The sequence below is a fragment of the Hyaloscypha bicolor genome (assembly GCF_002865645.1).
Source record: "Hyaloscypha bicolor E unplaced genomic scaffold K444scaffold_98, whole genome shotgun sequence".
Lineage (NCBI taxonomy): Eukaryota > Fungi > Ascomycota > Leotiomycetes > Helotiales > Hyaloscyphaceae > Hyaloscypha > Hyaloscypha bicolor.
The window spans coordinates 687,602-708,096 of NW_020194600.1; the positions used below are offsets into that span (position 1 = coordinate 687,602).

At 41.5% G+C, this 20,495-nt stretch overlaps 7 protein-coding genes across 7 annotated transcripts; 4 read left to right on the forward strand and 3 right to left on the reverse strand.

Moving 5' to 3' along the window:
* Positions 1-6,531: 6,531 nt before the first annotated feature.
* Positions 6,532-7,657, forward strand: K444DRAFT_726216 (uncharacterized protein; the record flags this gene model as incomplete). Its single annotated transcript, XM_024888662.1, has 2 exons — positions 6,532-6,695; positions 6,843-7,657. The coding sequence occupies 2 exons, from the start codon at positions 6,532-6,534 to the stop codon at positions 7,492-7,494; spliced, it is 816 nt and encodes a 271-aa protein (XP_024735137.1). The 3' UTR covers positions 7,495-7,657.
* K444DRAFT_440509 (HET-domain-containing protein) lies at positions 7,658-8,528 on the forward strand. Its single transcript, XM_024872839.1, has 2 exons — positions 7,658-7,719; positions 7,773-8,528. Exon 2 carries the CDS (start codon positions 7,873-7,875, stop codon positions 8,500-8,502), a length of 630 nt encoding a protein of 209 aa, XP_024735138.1. The 5' UTR covers positions 7,658-7,719; positions 7,773-7,872; the 3' UTR covers positions 8,503-8,528.
* A 2,195-nt stretch (positions 8,529-10,723) lies between these two features.
* K444DRAFT_614490 (uncharacterized protein) lies at positions 10,724-11,041 on the reverse strand. Its single transcript, XM_024880536.1, has one exon. The coding sequence runs from the start codon at positions 10,993-10,995 to the stop codon at positions 10,750-10,752; it is 246 nt and encodes an 81-aa protein (XP_024735139.1). The 5' UTR covers positions 10,996-11,041; the 3' UTR covers positions 10,724-10,749.
* Positions 11,042-11,309: 268 nt separating this feature from the next.
* K444DRAFT_564202 (uncharacterized protein) lies at positions 11,310-14,358 on the forward strand. Its single transcript, XM_024877053.1, has 3 exons — positions 11,310-11,844; positions 11,899-12,480; positions 12,533-14,358. The coding sequence occupies exons 1-3, from the start codon at positions 11,575-11,577 to the stop codon at positions 14,111-14,113; spliced, it is 2,433 nt and encodes an 810-aa protein (XP_024735140.1). The 5' UTR covers positions 11,310-11,574; the 3' UTR covers positions 14,114-14,358.
* Positions 14,359-14,569: 211 nt separating this feature from the next.
* K444DRAFT_532347 (uncharacterized protein) lies at positions 14,570-16,372 on the forward strand (the record flags this gene model as incomplete). Its single annotated transcript, XM_024875073.1, has 2 exons — positions 14,570-14,871; positions 14,923-16,372. 2 exons carry the CDS (start codon positions 14,570-14,572, stop codon positions 16,370-16,372), a joined length of 1,752 nt encoding a protein of 583 aa, XP_024735141.1.
* A 204-nt stretch (positions 16,373-16,576) lies between these two features.
* Positions 16,577-17,515, reverse strand: K444DRAFT_532367 (putative 40S ribosomal protein S7; the record flags this gene model as incomplete). Its single annotated transcript, XM_024875076.1, has 3 exons — positions 16,577-16,943; positions 17,016-17,098; positions 17,360-17,515. 3 exons carry the CDS (start codon positions 17,513-17,515, stop codon positions 16,577-16,579), a joined length of 606 nt encoding a protein of 201 aa, XP_024735142.1.
* Positions 17,516-18,166: 651 nt separating this feature from the next.
* K444DRAFT_532581 (WD40 repeat-like protein) lies at positions 18,167-20,043 on the reverse strand (the record flags this gene model as incomplete). Its single annotated transcript, XM_024875090.1, has 2 exons — positions 18,167-19,121; positions 19,172-20,043. The coding sequence occupies 2 exons, from the start codon at positions 20,041-20,043 to the stop codon at positions 18,167-18,169; spliced, it is 1,827 nt and encodes a 608-aa protein (XP_024735143.1).
* Between the last annotated feature and the right edge of the window lie 452 nt (positions 20,044-20,495).

Below are 20,495 nucleotides of genomic sequence, written 5' to 3' on the forward strand. Positions count from 1 at the left end.
AAAATAAGTATTATTTAATACTTATTATATTTATAATAGCCAAGAAAAAATATTTATTATAAGATAAATAAATAGATTATCTTATAGATTCCTTAATTATAGAATTAGTTAAGAAGCAAGATATAAAGAAATACTTTAAAAGCTCTATTACTATAGCTAAGATAATAGAGATATTTATAATTATATTATTTAATAAAACTAAAAACTCTTTAGTTTCCTGAGTTTTTAAATTAGATAATTATAAATACCTAATTCTCTATATATAGATATATGCGGCTACTAAAAGAGCTATAGTATTAGCCTCTTTATTTAAATCTCTTCTAGATATTATTTAGATAGCTTAGAAAAATAATTCTCGATATTAGAATATTATAAAATAAAGGCTTAGTAAAAAAGATATTAAGAGAAAAGAAATCTAGAAAAATAATTCGGGCTTATTTAAGTACTATTCAAGAATTATTATATCTAATAATTCTACTTTATATTAAGAAGTTATAAAACTTTATTATAATAACCTAATAGCTAGATATTATAAAATAAAGAAAACTCTTAAGCTTTTTAGAAAATTCTAGTATTAAGAAAATATAGAAAAGAATATTCGTAATTATTATTAAGAATATAATATTTACTAGAGAATTAAGATAAAGAAGTATTTACTATATAGTTTATTTAGTAGTTTATTATAGCTTAAGAAACCCTAAAATAAGATCTCTATAAATTTTATTATAGGTTTACTATTATATAAGAACCTAATAAAAGATCTCGATTTTAATATAATTCTTATAATTATTAACTAGTATTCTAAAATAGTAAGATATATTATATATTATAAGACTATTAATTTTCTAGAGCTTACTAAAATTATATAAGAATATGTTTTCTTAATCTTTAGCTTTTCTAATAAAATTATTTCTAATTAAGAAATAGTATTTACTAGCTAGTTCTAGTTTATTTTCTATTTTTATTTAATATATAAATAGTATTTAAGTATAGCTTATTATTTTTAAATAAATAATTAGATAGAAAAGTAAAACTAGATTCTAAAATATTACTTAAAATATTATTATAATACTTAAAAAAATAACTAGATTAAGAAATTGTCTTTTATAGAATTTATATATAATAACTTAAAATATTAGGTTTTATAAAATATATCTTTTTATATATATTATAAATATTATTCTTAATTTCTATAAAATCCTAAAAATAGAATTATAGGGAAAATACTAGTTATATATAAGAAACTAGAAACCCTTAAAATAAAATAAAAAAAAGCTTAAGAATTTATAGTATTATATATAAAATAACCGGGAAATCTATTATAATAAATACTAGTTAGCTAAATATTACTTTAAAAAAGCCTAGATAATACTATTAATAAAGAATATTAAATTTAAGGTAAAGAAGTTTAAACCAAAATTTATAGGTCTATTTAGGATCCTTAAATATATTAGTAATTTAGTATATAAGTTAGAACTACTAAATATATATAATTATTTATATCTAACTTTCTATATTTTTCTCTTTAAAAAGTATATAATAAAAAAGAATTAGAAGCTATACCTATATTTCTCTAAAGAACTTCCGGAATTAATAGATAATAATAAAAAATAAGAATAGGAAATAGAAGCTATTATTAATTACTAATAAAATAATAAAAGTAAGAAGTAATAGTATTTAATTAAATAGAAAGCCTGGCCTAAAAATTATAATACCTAGTTATTTACTTTTCCTAATCTTAAAAATTCCAAGAAACTTCTAAAATTATATAACTAAAATCATAACTTGAAATCCGAAACTATCTTTTAATAGCTTTTTAAGATTAAAAATAATTCTGGACTATTAAGAAAAAGATTACTTAAAAGAAAGAAAGAACCTAAATAACTAAGAAAAGACCCGGAATAATAATAGAAATACTTTTTTCCTAGGGTTTTTTTATTTATAAAGGTTTTCTAAAGTTTTATTAAGGCTTATAAGAATTATATTTAAATTATTAAAAAAAGATTCAGGATTAAGAAAGATTTATTATAGGTAAACTAGCTATAAGTATCTTAAATAAATAAATATTTCTAATTCCTAAAATAAGAATATTAAATACTAGCTCTATTTAGGACTTAATAAAGAATTAGCTAATACTTTCCGGAATTCGCTTATTTCTTAACGAGATATAATTATATTATAATAGCTATATATATATTATAAAAGGCCCGAACTTCTAAAATTAGGTCCCGAATAACTATAAGTATTATATTATTAGTACTTAAAATACTAGTAATAAACTATTTAGTAATCTTAGTAATAAGCTTAGTAATAAGATTAATATCTTAAAAATAAATATTATAGTATTTTTTTAAAGAATTAGTAAGTACCTAAATATATTAGAAAAAACTCACTTTTAGAATACTAACCCAAATAGTATTATTATCTGCCTTATTAAAACAGAAAAAAGAATTCCGAAGCTTATTAGTATTTTTCTAGTTTTTAAAAACCCAATTAATAGTATTATTCTTATTAGTATAATATTATTTAGGATATGCTTTAAGAAATTTCTTAAAGATTATAATAATATCTTTCCAGAACTAGTAAGCCTTTAATAAGTAGTAAGAAATCTGAAATTATATTAGCTTTAATAGATATTAAAGCTAAAGAACTTACTAATATATAAGACTTAGAACTCTTATTATAATAATTATAATTCTTCTTATTAGATACTATAATATATAAGATAAAGAGATTAATAAATAAATACTTGAAATATTTCAAGTATTTACTAGTAATAGGAAAGAAGGCTATAAAGTTACTTTTATATTTATTATTATATAAATAAATAATAAAGTTAGAAAAAGATATTATGGAATTAATTAAAAATAATTAAAGAAGACTTAAAAAAGAATAAAAAAAGAGGCTAGAAAATAATAATAGAAAAAGTTATTATATATATAGTTATTAAAAAGAAAGAAAGCATATAGTAATATAAAGAGGTTCTTTTATAGAGATAAAAAACTACCTAGATTAACTACTAGTTTTTATACTAGTCCTAATTAGAAATTAGTATAACTAATTAATATATGCTTCTAGAAGCCCGTAAATAATTTCTAGAACCTCAGAAATATATTTCTTATATAATTATTTATTAAATTCTTTCTATATAGTTATTTAGATTATTCTAATACGAGATCTAATAAGTAATATTAATTTCGTAGAATAGTACTTTAGTACTTTAAATCGAGCCAATTAGAATACTCAGATCCCAAACGAAATCATAATTACTAGCTAGCTCCTATACCTAGAATATAATTACTCTTCCTTCTCGCTTATTTAGCCCTAATCTAATTAGACGGTTTTTATATCTATTATTTAAATCATATTAGTAAAACTACTTCTCAAGATATTAGAAGTTTATCTCAATTAAATAATTAATTAATTAAATATTTACTAGAATAAATTAATAAATCTTAGAGACAAGATCCTAGGAGAGAAATATAATTATAATATATATAAAGTTATATATAACTTAAGGGCATATAATAAACCTCGGATATTATAGGTATTAATTAGAGAGATTAGTAGTCCTTTAACTTTATAACTAATTACTATTTATATTATAAATATTAGACTTATAAATTACTAATTATATATATATTATTGGGGCCTCCTATTTAGAGGAAGTTTCTTTAAACCTTATAAGAAAAATAAAGATTAGTTCTATACTAAATTTAATACTATAGTTTTATAATATACTAATTTATTCTATTATCTTATTATTTACTAATAAATATCTTATATTATTTTACTAGTAATAGTAGTAATAATTCTTTAATTATTTATTATAAAATAAGTAATTAATAGAAAAATATATATCTTATATTTTATTATTTTAATAAACTTTTTAGTATTTAGAACTTTAATTTTTTATAATTAAATCTAGTATTTCTATATTACTTTCCTAAAAAAAAAATTAGGAAATTAACCTAATAAAGCTATAAGAATTCAAGTATTATATTAATATAGTTTAGATTAAAATTATATAATATAAAGTATATATTAGCCTTTCTTTAGTTTCCTAATATATTCTTAATAATAATCCTAAGAATATAATTTCTATATAAATAAATTCTTTTTCTTTCTAATAAAAATAAGGAAATTATTTTTAATATTAATAAAATACTTATATTTAAAGCTAATCTTCTCTTTATATAATTAGCCTCTATATTTAAGTTAATTAATATTCTAATTCTTTACTTACTTTTTCTTATCTTAATAATAATCTTAATTATTATTCTTGTTTTAAAAGCTTTATTTTCTATAATATAAATAAATATAACTATTATAGATTATATCTATTTCCTGGCTTCTTTAGTTCTAAATACTTATATAACTTATAGCCAGACTTATTATAATTATAGTAAGTTAGTTTCTCTTAATTAGGGCAAGTAGTAATATAATAATTCTCTTTCTAATAAGTAAAGCAAATTATATCCGGTTTTATAAATCCTAATACGGGTATTATATTAGACTTTATTACTATATCTTTATTATTCCGGTTTTATAAATCTTATAATAGAAATATACTTCTTTTTTATTTCCCTTTATTATTTCTTTTCTTTTTTCTCTTATTTTCTTTCTTTTACTATCTTATTAGCTCTTTATTATATTTCCGTTAAATAAATAAATTCAAATTATTCTTAACTCTTATAATAATAGAAATAAGCTTTTTTCTCTTTTATAAAATATTTCCTTAATAATTAATCTTATTCCGGATCTTTTATTTCAAGCTATTAAATAAGTTATTTTACTTTTATAGTAAATTCATATATCCTAAATTATCTAATAGGCTATTTAAGTAAGATATAAAGCTTTAAATACTCTAGCCTAGCTATTATTTAATATTTTTAAACTTAGTAAAAATATTATTACTATAGTTTTCCGGATTTAAGATAGAATTCTTTATAAACTTAATAAAGGTCTCTTAATTTATAATATTAATATCTACTAATTACTTTCTATACTTTTAGATATCCCTGGCTATATTCTTAAAATAGGAAGTATAATATATAACCTTTACTATATTAGTAGCCTATATAATTCTACTATTTTTATACTATTTTAACTTTACCTAATAAAAGAAGTTCTAGGCTTCTTTAATACTCTTTCCCTAGTAAATGGGCAGTTCTCAGATTTTTAGAGCCTTCTAAACCAAGGGTACTACCAGAGATATAACGGGTTCTATACCGGGTATTTAAATATCTTTAAAATAATAGATCTGAGCTTCTAGCTCTTCTAGATCTTCTCTCTATTATATCTCTACTTCTAACTTAGTAATATAATAGTAAGCCGCCGCTAATTTCTCCGTTATTATTATTCTACTAGCTAGTTCTAGGGGCGTCTGAGTTCTACTTCCTTTTCCTAATTAGGTAATATAAAGAGTACTTGACTAGGTACTCTCCTGGGTACCCGGTTGGATTACCCTAGTAGTAGTAGAGGCGCTTCTTCTAATTAATACTCTAGCTATTAATATTTTTGTCTATTAATAGTTTAACTACCTTATAATGAACTGCTCCCTGAAGATTGGATTATGTCACGAGACCGGGTCTCTGGGCTTGGAAAGCAAGGTAGAGTGGCTCTATTCCGAGGATTCTAAACTAAAGAGAGAAGCTCTTGAGTACGGGAGCTTTGGTGTTCTAAATACTAGCCCCAGCCGCATGCGTCATCGCAATCACGTGACGCTAAATTTACTAGTGAAGCGGCAGAGCGTAACAAATTAATTAGAATATAAGGCACATAATGGCAGGGTAATATATAAGTAATTAAGGTAAGTAAGCTATAGAGTAACGCTTGCAAGTATAACTGATTCCAAGAATTAATTCCAATAAAAGACTAATTAATACCCCTCTCCAAAGCTAGGAGCGTCTCCCTATATATTCCCTAGTATTTAGCCAAGCCTGCGAAGCACTTTACTTAACTAGGAAACACGATCCCATGCGATCCGTACGATTCCGATCGCAAGCTTTACCCAAAATAGGAAACTAGATCCACGACATCTGACACCTGTCCATGCGCCATTACGTATGCCCATTACAGGTATAGTATATACTAAAATCACAAAATCACTACCTTACAGGCGATTCTAGCCGTATTACAAGGTTAAAATGAATATAAAGTTATTAGAATATCGAAAATACTATGGGACATTATTATTTAATAGGATTTGTAATTATAATAAAGGGTTAATTAAAAGTCGATTTTTTTGGGGTGGGCGGATGGGGGTTTGGGCGGTTGGCTAGTGGATACTTCTAATATTCCTTGGCCAATGTATTCTCATCTCATGTATACATTCAGTTTATTAGCATCATCTTCAAACTCCTTCAGGAACGACCTCCTCAGCGATTTTCAATCTGCAAGGCGGCTGCAGGGTGCGGGAAGGGTCAGCCAAACTTTGGCCAAAAACCTTGCTATTCTGGTCAGGTCTAAAAACGATGAAAAATCTAGGACAATGCAGATCCGTTTGGTTTCAAGCTCAACACACGCCGAATGACTCCATCGGATTGTCGAGTATGGTTTTCTGGAGGATTCAATAGCCAGTCTATTGATTTGACGGACTCGAGCGCAAAGCATGTCCCGCCGCCTTTGGTAGATACTTCGCCGCAATTAATATCTCACGCACATCCACCAAGTTGGAAACAGACGACCTTGAGGTATGAGCGAGCGACAAAAACCGAGCTTTCCTTCGCCTCAGTCAACCCTAGTGGATCGCGAACACTTCTCAAAATTCATTGAACTCTTGCCCCTCGCAGTGGGTTCAAGCTCCTAGTTTCCCGACAGCATCTCTAGAATTATCACAGCATAGTCCCTGATCTACCCCACCACGGTCAATTCCCCGGCCTAGATATTTCATTCGACCTCTCATCATCAACCACTTCACCTCTGGCAGACCTCACCCCGGCTCACGCGGAAAGGGACAAAGCAGATCACATCTGCAACGACCTTGGAAGCTTTGCTGCCCTATACCTTGACTTAAATCACCTTGCCCTGGTGTCAAGTGTGTCTGTGATGAGGTGCAAGCGCAGTCGTTGGCAATTGCTAGATGCGGAGTGGCCTTACGCGTACAATCTGGGGGCGGTTAACCAATTACTCACGAGTCCAAGCCTTCAGTCGCTCGCTTCAATCCAAACGGCAAAAGTCCTTTACGTGGATCTCGCGTTCCCTTCAACACCCATTGGTTGCCAAATTCGAGCCATGGCCATGCCGCTTTGTAAACTTTGCCAGAAGATCAGTAGACAGGACTGGAAAATCGTACCTCTAAAACCTGAGGGCGAATGGCTCCAACATCATCAAACTTACGGCAACCTCTGCAAGTCAGCCTTAGAAGGATGGGGATTATACATTCTCCTCAAGAATGGTCCGCTGGACTGGGCCGGAACTCACGCAAACAAACTGTACAAATGGCGCAACGGGCCAGTTCCGCGAGTGGGGTCGGCCGCTTGCCAGACCTGATTCATGCCTCCTAAAGGATACTTCTTATTCCAAAGCTTTTTTTGTTGTACAGCATCAAACATATCCTGGAGACGGACTGGATATTCTGTCTAATAAAACTCTTCTGAGTGGGTTCTACTATCGCCGCGTGTACGTCGGATATTGGCGACGATACCAGGGGTCCGGATTATGATTTTTCTGATGATGGTAATCATGGCCCATTCTTCCGATTCGAGACGCCGTCTTGTTAGTATCTGATTGTCAATCTTGTGGAGCAATTCTAATATCTTCTGCCGCAGACAACTCTCCCAAAACTCTACTCGGTTGATTGGAAGGCCTTTGTCACTCTCTCAACCTCGCTCAGGAATGGTTAGATCAATGCGTATCTGAACAAACAGAATGCATACAGCACAGCAACGCCATATCTTCAACTTGGCTATTGTCCATCTACTTTTCAGGGGGGGGGAGGCTCAAGTTCGACTTGTCGAGTCTCCCGACACGTCCGCCAAGAGGTATAGAGCACTGAGTCATTGCCGAGGAGCATATCAACCTCTATGTACAAACAAGGAGAACTATGAAGCACATAAGCAAAGCATATTATTCCGCGACCTTCCAAAACCCTTCCAGGATGCAGTCACGGTCACCAAGCACCTTGGCGTAGAGTATCTTTGGATCGATTCTCTCTGTATCATTCAGAATTCTGCCGAGGACTGGGAGCGCGAGTGCTCTCGAATGGCCAGTATCTACGCTGGCGCATTGGTTACAATTGCCGCCCCAGGTGCAACCGACAGTTCGAAGGGCTTTCTACATGACTACTTTCCAACTAAATACGGCTCTTTTGAACTCCCCTACAATAACAAAGACGAGCACTCCATCATCCCCACCACTATGGAATATTCCTCTTGGAGAAGGCAGAACATCATCTATGGATCTCATTCGCGCCTATTTACCAGAGGATGGGTCCTGCAAGAAAGACTACACTCTGAGCGCACTTTATCATTCCGGACCCGGCGCTTAGTGTGGGAATGAACGACGCATTGTCGTTCAGACGACCTGTATGATCCATATAACCCGAATCATATAAAACATTAACATGGTTAACAAGCGTTCAATCAGAAGTCTGGATAGCATCCCGATTGCCTTAGATTACGGTACGATCTTGTGCAGACATACCCAGGTTGCGAGTTAAACAAGACGATCGACAGGCTCCCAGCACTTTCTGGCTTGGCCCAGGCTTTGTCACCAATCTTGAACGACACTTATGCAGTGGGCTTATGGATAAGCGACATTGACGCCGGACTAGCTTGGCATTGCTAACATGCCGTTGAGATATTGAGTCCCTACGTTGCGAGAGAGACATCAAGACGCTACATTTCCAAAGACGACATTCCAGCCTCGGGAGCGCCTTCATAATCATAAGCATCCGCCAATTCCAAAGTACTCTTTCGCTCAAGAACCCGTAATCACATTGGGAACTTTGAAGTCCTTTCTATTCGCGCTACTCCAATAAGTTTAGACCCCTTTAGCAAAGTCGCCGGGGGCACGCTCTGTGTCCGTGTCAGGTTAAAGAGAGGCTTGGTGAAAAGGAGTTCCAAGAGACCAGCTAGAACACAAGATAGTCAAGCTTCACGACATGAGTGGTATAGATATCCGGATTGCGCAACTGCTGTTTGGCTATTCGAGGTATCCCTGCTACGTTGAGGATTGCGAGACTCTTGAAGTTGCGGCTCTCTTACTCATCCGACTATGACGCCTATACGAAATGGATTGGGCTAATAGTTTACAAAGTTTACAAAGTTGGCAATCATAGCAACTTCACTTTTGGGCATATTGGATTAGCATTTTGTCATAGTCCTTACGAGGGAGGTCGTGATTAGTTTAATGACTGCGAGCAACAGACAATTGAGATTGTTTGAGTTTCAAATTCTAATATTAAAAGACGACCACCTTCCAGCAGTGGACACCTGAAAGCAATCAACAAGCACAGGCTTCACATTTCGATAAATGGGTTTCAAGCTTCCCGTCGGCCGTGGTCGACAGAGAGGATTCATGCATTCACACTCGCCTTCAAGCATGACATCAGTGGCCGCACAGGATGTTCCGGCGGTAACTCCGTTTAGGGTTGAAGCATACTTCGGTCGCATCGAAGCAGCTGTCAAACTGACAAACATAATGAAGATAAGAAATGATCGACCTGGTCCATGACGAATGGGTGGCCCATCAGAATTCACGATCCAAGCCTCCAGTGACAATACATACGCGGGAGAGGTCATCCCCAGAAGGTTGGAACTTTACAACCGACTTCTGCAGCGATGATCTTCTCACATTCTCAACACAACCACCACCACCACCACCACCATCATAACTGACGCAATTCTGAACTCTGCGTGGGTGTTCGACCTCCGCCGAGCGCTCTCATGGTCGGCGATGCGGAACGGCAGGCGTCATCACTCGCTGCATTGCTGGGCGGGACAGCCTTCATAACCTTGCAACGCAAAGCTGCCCCATGCGAAAGTTTGGCTGTGCTGTGGCTCACCAGAGGACGGAGTTATGTGGGGGAAGTCCTGTCTTCTGGCATGGGGGCACATGGCGGACTCCGGAGGAAAAGTTCTGCTGAAGGCTTTCGAATGTCTAGAGTAGCTGCCTCTCCGAAAGCCTTCATGTTCATGCCACGATGTAGCGGAGACTTTCCCCAAGCTGTTGCTCGTGGGCGCGCACAGAGCCATCTCGACGCCCAGATGGCCCAATTTTAGATAGCGGCCGAGGCCGCGGTCGCTAAACAGGTGGGGTGTCCCGAGGAAGCATGGGTCAAAAGATTGGCCTTCTTGATCCTTGGTGAGCGTCCCGATCGGGCGGCATTGCTGCAAGGTTGAACATCTGCGATGTGTTAAGGGGCCCAATGACCTCGAGATCCGCAAGCCACCTTCCCGGGGGGCCTTGTGTGGATCCTTGGAGCCTCGCAGCCTTTCACTTCCGCACACTCTTCTTCCAAATCATGCTCTCAGCGAGTCAGCGGCGGTGTGCCAAAGCGGCTGAGACTCTGACTGAGCCGGGAGAAGGGAGACGGGAGACGGGAGATGGTAGACGGCCAATCCTCAAAGCCTTTGGAGCTCCGTGCGTGCCCCTCCCCTTCTTCAGTATCGCTCAGCTGTTCTCAACTTCTCATAGGTGCTCGCTGGCATGCAAGTCATCCTAGTCATGCTACCAGAACGGGATCATGATATCCAAGACATGCCCCGCACCCGCGATGCGCCTTCAAAGTCGTCTCTTCACTGTTCAGTACAGTAAGTATGATTTCACGGAGGTTGCTTCACTCGAGATGGTGAAGAACGCCAACGCCCCCCTGAAGAGAAAGACGTCCTCGATGCTTTGACAACCACCATTTCGATTGTTCGAGCGCTCGAGCCTGATGAAGTCCGTTCTGGAAGCGGTAGGAACAATTGCCAATTTTGGGTTGAGGTGTGCAAATCCCATGCATATGAGATGAGCCAGGCGACAGGCTTGTGCGACCCAGAAACTCATGTGGCGTGCTTGAGACCCTTCTCCACCGCCAGCCGCCCAGCATTCAGCCCCAGCCACAAAACTCCCCAAGCTTCAAGCTTCGTGATTCGATCAATGGGAATAATGGGTAACCTACGTGGCTCCCCAAGCCGAACCCTGCAAATAAGCTGAATGAGATACTGGTGCATGTGGGTTCCTAGTATCCCGCTCTTATCAATAGTTTAATCGGGGATTCCCTGCAGGGCCACTTCGCAGCGGAGGGCCGGTGAGACATGTGCATACATATTAGAAGAAATCGATTCCCCTCCATTCTTCTTCCTCCTTTCCCGTGATCTCATCAATCGGCTCTACTTTTAAGGTTATGAATTTCCCTTCGATCTTAGATCCCATTGAGTCATTCCGAATCGATTCTTTTGCTGCTGGATGCGCTCGACTCTCAGTCGGTCCCCTAAAATTGCCGAACTCGTAAGGTTTAGCTCTCGCCTTTGGCACCTCCCAACTTGACGTCTTTATTACTGTCAAACACCCAAACCTCGCAGCTTTGGGAGCAGTGACGCAACACGGCAACGAGAAAATCATACGTCGTTGTAGTTCGCTAGGATGAATATATCACTAAATATGGCCTTAACAATGGCTCGGCCTCCTTCCAGAACTTCAACCTTCCCAACACCCGCAAGCCTTACAGAAAGAACAGAATCCTCCCGCTCAAAAAGTTTTTCAATATACAAAGGGGTTTCAGAAAGGCCCAATGGCTGGAAACAGAGAACATCAGTAAGAAACCTGGGCTTGGGCTCAACTGCAAGAGATGCGAGTGTCAGAAGGTGGGATGGCGCCGCACGACAATCATCAGATTGGGATTCCCTCAGAAAGGTATGTTTTCCCGTTCATATACAATTCAATCCAGCATGACTAACTTCTCCACAGGATCCAGAATTATGGGATCCTCAAGCAAACTGCATCGTCCACTTATATGGACGAGGTCAATCTAGAAGAGGTCCAGCTTTCCGAGTTCCTATGGAAGGACTTCTCGCGACTCGATGCAAGCCTCTCGTGGACAGATTCTTGGTTACGGCCGGGAAGGCGTCACCATCGTCAGAAGATAGTTTCGAAGATAGCTGCTTCAGCCAAGCAAGTACCAGAATGTATGAGCTTTACATCCCACCACCACCCGATGCCGATCGAAAAGAAGCTTTCTTGTATCACATGGCAACACGCAATTTCTTTGCTTGGATATTTGGAAAGCCTCTTGTTGGAAACCATCTCGGCGCTGCTCTCGTGGGTTTGCTGAACAGCATGAGCCAGTTCAGATCTGCAGGAGAGGACAACGTCCAAGCGATAATGGACTACATGGACGAGGAAGGATATGCAGACATGAGGAGTCAGCCGGACCATGCCCTCGCAATCCTGTTCTTCGCAGAGCATTTCCGTTTCAGGGACTTGTGGATCGATGCATTTGCACATTGCACTGGCATGAACGAGAAACTGATCAACAGCCTTGGATTTGAGGTATGTCAAGCCGCCTCAAACCATCAGCACGAACATTGCTAACCCTCTAAAGTTTATGAGCAGGACCTCACGTGCACTCGTCACCCGTTCTCGATTCGAAATGGATATGCGACTAGACAATTGCGGCAGAAAACTTGGTTCATTCCTTTCCGACGACTTATCAGAAACCCATCTTGGACTCTCGCCTGCTGCTCGATCACACCTGGACAGGTTTCGGTCATTCCTTCAGTCATACTATGTAGCCAAACTTGGCTATTACCCACCAGCATCCTGCGAGGCGCGAAGTGCGTCTTTCCCAAAGAATATCTATGGTCAGATGTGCCAGGAGTTCCAGAAATTATACAATTACCTTGTCGATTTCAACTTTACCTCATCGGATACTCTACCACTGTCACACCAAGGAGGCATATGTGTCCAGCAAACTCTAGATTCATTCAATCAACGTCACAAGTACATACCGCTGCTTCACCCATTACCCCTCCTCCCAGAAGCCGAGGAAGAAAAGGCCACCCAGAGATCTTCCCTCAACAGGCGATTTAGCTTTGTGCCAAAGGCCAACAAGATGAGGCCTGACCCAAGTTTGGTCGCATTCTCCTCTCTGTGCAAGGCCACAAATCGCATGGACCAATCCCTCTTTGACTGCACACTCGTTCGAGCATACCGAGGTTTTGAGAAAGAATGCAACTTCTCCAATTCCAAAATTGAGAAGAACGATAAGCTCTCTCATTCTGATGCTCGAAAAGTCCGCTGGATCTTGATCTACGCGACTCTCCAGACACTGCGTTCAGCAACAATCCCTCCTGAACAGGTTCGCGATACCCAAAATGTGCCTTACAACATCTGTGTCCTTACTGCCGGCTGCCCACCGTGGAAAGAAGAGAGGCCCTTGGAGACTCTCCTCCGAACACAGACCGACCAGACAAAGCTTGACTTCCAAGCGCAGTTGAAAATAGACGCAGAAACCGAGAAGTCCCCAAATGAGATCAAGCCCGACATCGACTACCGAGCTATTAACCACAAGAGCCAACATAAGGGAGACTCCAGCTATTCCAGCCTTGCCTCGATATCTTCATCAAAGTCAACCAAGAACACAGTGAAAAAAGCGCTCACCACGCTCGGCAACATGCCAGAGCTTATCCATCCTCGACCGCAACGAGCGTCCTATTACGAGATTCTTGTCCATGGTTACGGCAATGGCACGAACACTGTCAGCACTACCGCAGCACCTGCAAACACCAATGGCGAACAAGGCACTCCTCGAAAGCTATCATCAGAGTCTGGATCATCATCCACAGAGGATCTCTCGTCAAGATGGTCGAACACCTCTGGCGAAGCACATGATGTGGACAGTCCAACTACAAGTTTCAGCGGCAGCAGGAGAGGATCTGATTCTGGGACTGAGGAGTCAAAGAAGTCCATCAAGGAGTTCTTGGATAGACCTATGAGTTCGCTCGGTCTTGTGAGAGTACCAAGCAGTGTATACGACGAGTCCGTCTTACCACCGGATCCACTACAGTTGAAGAAGAATGTAGAGGAGCAGTACATGAAAGTCACCAGAGAGGTGAAAGTTGAGTGGGAGGAGGACAAGGGTGGTAAGGCCAATGATGAGTTGTTGGCCTATCTTGATGCTTAAGGGTTTGAAAAAGCAACCCTTTCTTTTGTTGGATGTTCATTACCCATATACCCTGTACACTCTTTAACTTTGGAATTCCTTGTGTCTTCAGCGTTGACGGGAAACAACGACTTATGATATTGTGTAATTTTAATGTCTGTATTATAATGTCCGGTCTCGAAAGGAAGGTTCAAGGTTGGAATGAAATTTCTGGAAGCAATTCAGACTAAACTTACTGTGAGAGCGAAATCCTGAATGAAACTCCCACTTACCACTAGAACAGCCATTCAATAGTTTGATATTTTAAGACGAGGAATTACTTTTGTTTTAAAAAATGTGATGAATCGGAAGAAGAAGAAATGAAGCTCATGACCGCGAAATCCTGAGCAGCAACACCACCCCTGTCTAGCGCGTCTCCCTGAAGGGAGCGCAACATTCCAAAAAGTCCCCCTCCTCCACAGCTCCCCACCACCCACGATGGCCTCCTTTACGCCCTACACCTACTTTAAATGCCCCTGTACCGACGCCTCGATACCCAGTCGAAATCTCGGAGACGAACAACCTCCAGAAACCGAGGAAAACTCCGACGACGACCGAACCTTTGATCCGCGAGCTCCACGGTCAAATTACAGCTTATACCCCCTCGAACACCTGCTATATTGTGAAGATTGCCACCAGATACGGTGTCCGCGATGTGTGCTAGATGAGATAGTGACGTGGTACTGCCCGAATTGTTTGTTCGAGGTGCCGAGCAGTACTGTGAAGTCGGAGGGGAATCGGTAGCTTTCCCATCATGCCACAAGAAGCACAGAGCTAATGGCGTACTATAGATGTACACGAAGTTGTTTCCAATGCCCAATATGTGTCGCACCCCTCTCAGTCAGCAGTCTCGAAGCTCCGCCACAGGGCCTGGGAGCAGAACTTGCATCCCAGCAGAATGGCCCTTTCGTCTTGAATTGCGCCTACTGCATGTGGAGCTCCAAGGAGATCGGGATACAGTTCGAGAAGCCGAATGGGATATTTGCGCAGCTGGCTAAAATAAAGAATGGAGGGCTGCCGATTCTCACAGCTAAGGACAGGAGGAAAGATCGCGAGGAGCGGAAACGGGATTTCTCTGGATCATCGGCCGCAGAAGAGAGCCAGGAGAGTGAAGCACCTATCAATCTGGATCCGAATGAGAGGCTAGATCCTGAGAGTCAATTCTCGAATCTGAAGGCGTTCTATCAGACACAGATGGCGGAGTCTTCTCCTGTTAGTGCGCTGGGCTTTACTGGAGACTATGGTTATGGATCACCAGGAGCATTATCACGAATAATGGGACTCTACACAGGCGGCAGCTTCGCAGACAAGAAGTCGAAAACCAAATCCGGTACCATGAGAGAAGCGCGGGACGCCCTAGAAGGTCTCCAAATTGACCCCCTTTCCTCCGACGAAGCAATCACCAAGCTTAGAACCGAAGGATGGGAAAGTACCGCCTCTGCTGAACAAAGACACGAACAAACAACACACACTCCCTTCCTCTCCGACCTGCGCCCCATCGCCTACCTCCTCCGCACAAAACGTTCAAAGCGATGTAAAACATGCCGGCACATCCTCTCGAAACCCGAATCCAAAGTCCAAACAACACGCTTCCGCATCCGCCTCGTAGCACTAAACTACATCCCCAGCATCACCATCAAACCTCTCCAACCCCCGCTACCAACCGCATCCCCTCTCTTGGCACCGTTGAAGCCGGTACAATTTCTACTTACGTTCAAGAATCCCTTGTTCGATAGTGTGAAAGTAACAGTCGCAACACCAGCCAAAACTCCTGGCCGATTTCCTACGAAAGTCACAGTTCTATGTCCACAGTTTGAAGTTGGAGCCAATACGGATGTCTGGGATGAAGCGTTGCGGGATAACCACAAAAGCTCCTCTCTCAGCGGCGAGAAGCGCCGCACCAAAGCGGAAGCTAGTGAAGGACAGCACCAAGCTGAAGCCGGCAAAGTATGGGAACGGGGGAGGAATTGGGTCAGTGTGGTGGTCGAGGTTGTGCCGCCGAGTCTGCGGATTGGGGGCTCCGAGTGGCTGAAGAGTGAGGAGATGAAGAGGGATAGTGGGAATGTTAGGGATGGGGAGGAGGTGGTTGAGATCCCGGTTTTTGTGAGGGTTGAGTGGGAGGGAGAGGTTGGCGGGGAGGAGAGTGGGTTGGGTGGCGGAGGGAAGGAGAAGGAGGTTAGGGAGAAGAGGGAGCTGGCTTATTGGTGTGTGCTTGGGTTGGGGAAGGTCGCTGTGGATTAAATGTAAGGCGCAATATACCCATTTGATATTTGCACATAAGTCCAATCACGGGACGACATGAGACGAAAGAAATTGGCGATGACAAGCTTTTGGTATTGCAAGTCTATCTATCTTGAATGACCTTGCTACGCCTCCCAAATATCATGAAAAGCGATCCGTAGCACAAGCCCTTCAATTCCCATGCCGTAAGACTTTTCCCCGCATCTAGTACTCAACAGCTCCGCCTTGAGGGAACTCAAAGTTAACACCACGACCCGTCAACTTCTTGTACACCTCAGAGTAAGTATCGAGTCTGTGATCCACACCACCCTTCTCCTTCTCATCGAGCACAACCTTCAGGATCTTGCTTCCATCCTCCTTGGTGCGCAATCGCTTGCCGACGATCTCGACGGGGTAGACGAGGTCGGTGAGGATGGCGTCGTGGACGGCAGTGAGTGTTCGGGAACGGGGGCGCTTTTGCGTGAGCGAGGTGCGCGAGCGGTTGGAGCGCTTGGGGCGGGGGAGGATGCGGCGCGAGGCGAGGATCAGGACGTGGCGATCGGAGAACTTCTTCTCGAGCTCACGGGTGAGTCTGGCGTGCGTTCGTCAGCATCACATTCCCATTGCAAGCGAGTCGGGAGGTGAGAGGGAGAAGGCGACATACCTCTGCTGCACGCGGTGGAAACCCTGCAAGGAAGGAACGGGGACAAAGATGACAATAGCCTTCTTGCCGTGGCCGACTTCAATCTATACACGATCAAAAATCAGCATGCGAGCTCCAAGTGATTCCCTTCAATGATGAAGAGGAAACAATGGACCGCAACCCGTCCGATTCCACAACACAACTCGGCGTATGTGTGCATATATATGTAACACCGTCGACATCCAAACACAGTATATCGCAGGTATGATGTAGCATGTAGGTCTGCCGACGTCGCCTCGTCGTTGCTCGGTCGTGTAGGCTGCAAGCCACTGCTGGACTGGAATCGGATTAATTCAAAAGCTCACCTCTCTTGCGGAAACGATTTGAAGCGGTCGCAGTGCGGCCTTCAGGTCGGAGGTGTTGGTCTCGAGGTCGTAGAGAGCGCCAGCAATGCTGGTCTCGAGCTCGGATGGCTTTTGGCGAGATGGGCTCGTGGCCGCGATCTTGTTGAGGGCACTCATATTTGTGGTTGTCGTGAGAGGGAGTGTTTTCGAGATTTCGCGAAATTGAGGGTCGAATTTCTGCGGACAGTAGATTGTGTGCGTCGCTAAACCGGCCAATAAAACAGAATATGTTAGTATCACGTGACTGTGGCATTTTCTCCTTTCTACTCGTTTCGGGGAAATGGGAGGTGAGCTTCAGGGAGAAGACGTGAAACCAGGGGCCGCATGAGCAGGTGCAAATGCAAAGAGCAAAAGCCAGGTTTTCAAGGTATACAGGATGGTAGTTAGCTATCATAGCAGCTAAAGTTACGTCGGACAAATAACAAACTGCCGTCATTGAGCGCAAAGCTTTTATTTGAAATATCTCCTCACGGCACAGTGCACGTTCAAGGTCTCACGAATCAATCACATGAGATCAACTTTTCCACAATGTCTGTCATTAATGCCTACGGGTAGACTCATTAAGTTGGCAAGAAAACCTCGCAATCCATGCATGCTAAATAACTATCACCATCGTTAATGCTTCCAGCGCTCGTCATGATTGTCCCTGATTCATGCCAACACCCTTCTCGACAAAAGAAACTGGGTATCGATTGCCCTCGGGCCACCTCTGAATTGCTTCGTGCATCTAGCCCGCCATTTTACGCCTCCGCTGTTGTACACTTTATCTCAACTCTCCAGTTTCTCGATGCCTCGGATATTCATACCGAAATCCATGATGAGGATCTTGGGATCTTGTCCGGTACTGATGATGCGCCGATAGTCTGATTTGGCCCCAAGAACCCAGCTCGAGTGCCATTTTGGGAAGTCCAGGAGGAGTGATCCCGTATTCATGTCGAATACCTTGATATCTTGATCATAGCTGCCTGAGACTAGCCTTCCACTCACTGAGTCGATGTGCAGAGATCTGACCAGGTTGTCGTGAGCTGCGATACTCCGCAAACATACTCCGGTATTGGCGTCCCAGATACGAATGATCTTATCGTTGCCAGCAGAAGCTATAAATCTCGAGTCGTCCGAAAATTGGCTGCAAGCAAGACCTTTAGTATGACCAGAGAGCTCCTTGATGTTCTTGCCAGTATCAATGTTCCACAGTTTCACCTTGAAATCTCCACTGCAGCTGACAACGGTATTTCCTCTCATCTGTACAGCATTGACTGGGCCAGAATGACCTCGGAGTTGCTTCAACATTGCACCGGTCTCTCGATCCCAAACGCAGATAGTGACATCCTTCGAGCACGTGACAATATAGCGCTCGTCGAAGGCGAGGTCAAGCACAGCCGCGGTATGGTGTTGGAGTCTCCGAACTGGCCTATAGTTGTCCTTGATGTCGTAGACAATGCAAGTACTGTCCGATGAGCCGGTAACCAGGATCTCCTCGTCGTACTGGAGACACAATATCGATTGGTTATGGTAAATCGGATATGAGACAGTCTTTGGGGTGGATTCCGCTGCTCGGTTGCTGTCTGGCATGATAGCATAATGGGCTGGCGCACCATCATCTCCGATCAAGATATCTGGATTGCTGACAACTTCTGGAGGTCCAACGACCAAGCGACATTCGTAAGTCCTCATATCCCATACTCTGATTGTCCTGTCTCGAGAGCCCGTAATTATTTTGTTCCTGTAAAGCGTTAGTTCTCGGTCTTCTACTCTGGTGAGTAGTGCTCTTACTCGTCAAATTGCACACAGTAGATACTGTCCATATGTCCATTAAGATAGATTGCTTCAGCAGCTCCAGCTACCCAGTTTTGATGGAGATTCTCTCGAATCCGGTATAGTTCCTTCCAATCAGAACCTTTCAACGGCAGTCCAAGGCCAGCCCCAAGAGGTACAGGTTTGCTGGTGGCGTATGTCTTTGTCTGATCGCGCAAAAACACGGTTCTCCAGATGTCGTCCGTCACGCTCACCGTATTCCATCGCCTGGAAACCAACGCAGCATTGCGAAGGGTTTCTTGGTCTACATGCTTGAGTATCTGGATTCCAAGCTCTGAGGGCAGGTGCTTTATGAAATCGACGCGACTGATGCCATTGCTAGAGACATCCTCCGTTGACTCTACGACATCAGCAGTTGTGATCGCTATTCCAATTCCACTCTCCCTGTCTCCTAGATGTTCGTCAACCATAAGGTACTGCCGATTCCTGAAGAAATAGTCGTTCTGGGCTGCCGCAGTTGCCCGCGCCGCGGCACCTCCAGAACCATGTGGGATGATTGGAGGCGCATTTCCAATTCCGGGGATTGGTGAGAGCAGCTCTTCGTGTGAGTCAAACGGTCCTTCATTATCGAAGCTCGTTGGCATGAGTCTCGAGTGTCGGTGGAAGCTGGTAGCCGTCCTTAACTTTCCCCACGCGGTCTGTGGTCGATCTACCGCGGCTACTACATGAGAGTGTCGGCGCTTTCTGGTTCTCATAGATGCTGAAGCTTTCCTCAACAGTCCACGAAACCCTCCGTGCTTCTTGCCTTCGACATCGAGATTTTCATTGCCACCAAGGGACAGCCCTTGCACCCCGCTCGCCAGCTCATCGTCGGTTGGAACCAGAGGCATTGATTGCAGGCGCCTCCTAAAAGGCGTCATAGGGTTCGGTATACCATAGGAGTCGAGTGTCGCACGATAGGAATTGGTGGATGTTCGGCGTTCTTGAGCGGGTGCCCATTCTTCGATTGGGAAGACTCGAGCCATGTTGTCGATTGACAGAGGCTCTGCTACGAGTGCCGTATTCCTCGCAGATTGTCCAACGGCTTGCAGGCCGGTTCAAGTACAGATGGGAAGAAGAATCAGCGCAGGTGACGCGAAGGACTGGACGAGGGCATTGGCAGGGATGGTCGTGGTCGTGATGGAGGAATGCGGCGTGGAGGAGGATTTCATGCGCTCTGGCGTGTGAATAACGGGTCGGCAGGTAATCCAATATTGCAAAAATCAGTGAAAGAATGTGGGGAGTTGCTGCTATGGGGATAACTAAGGAAAGGAAAGATGGCCGTAGATGGGCGAAGTATGTG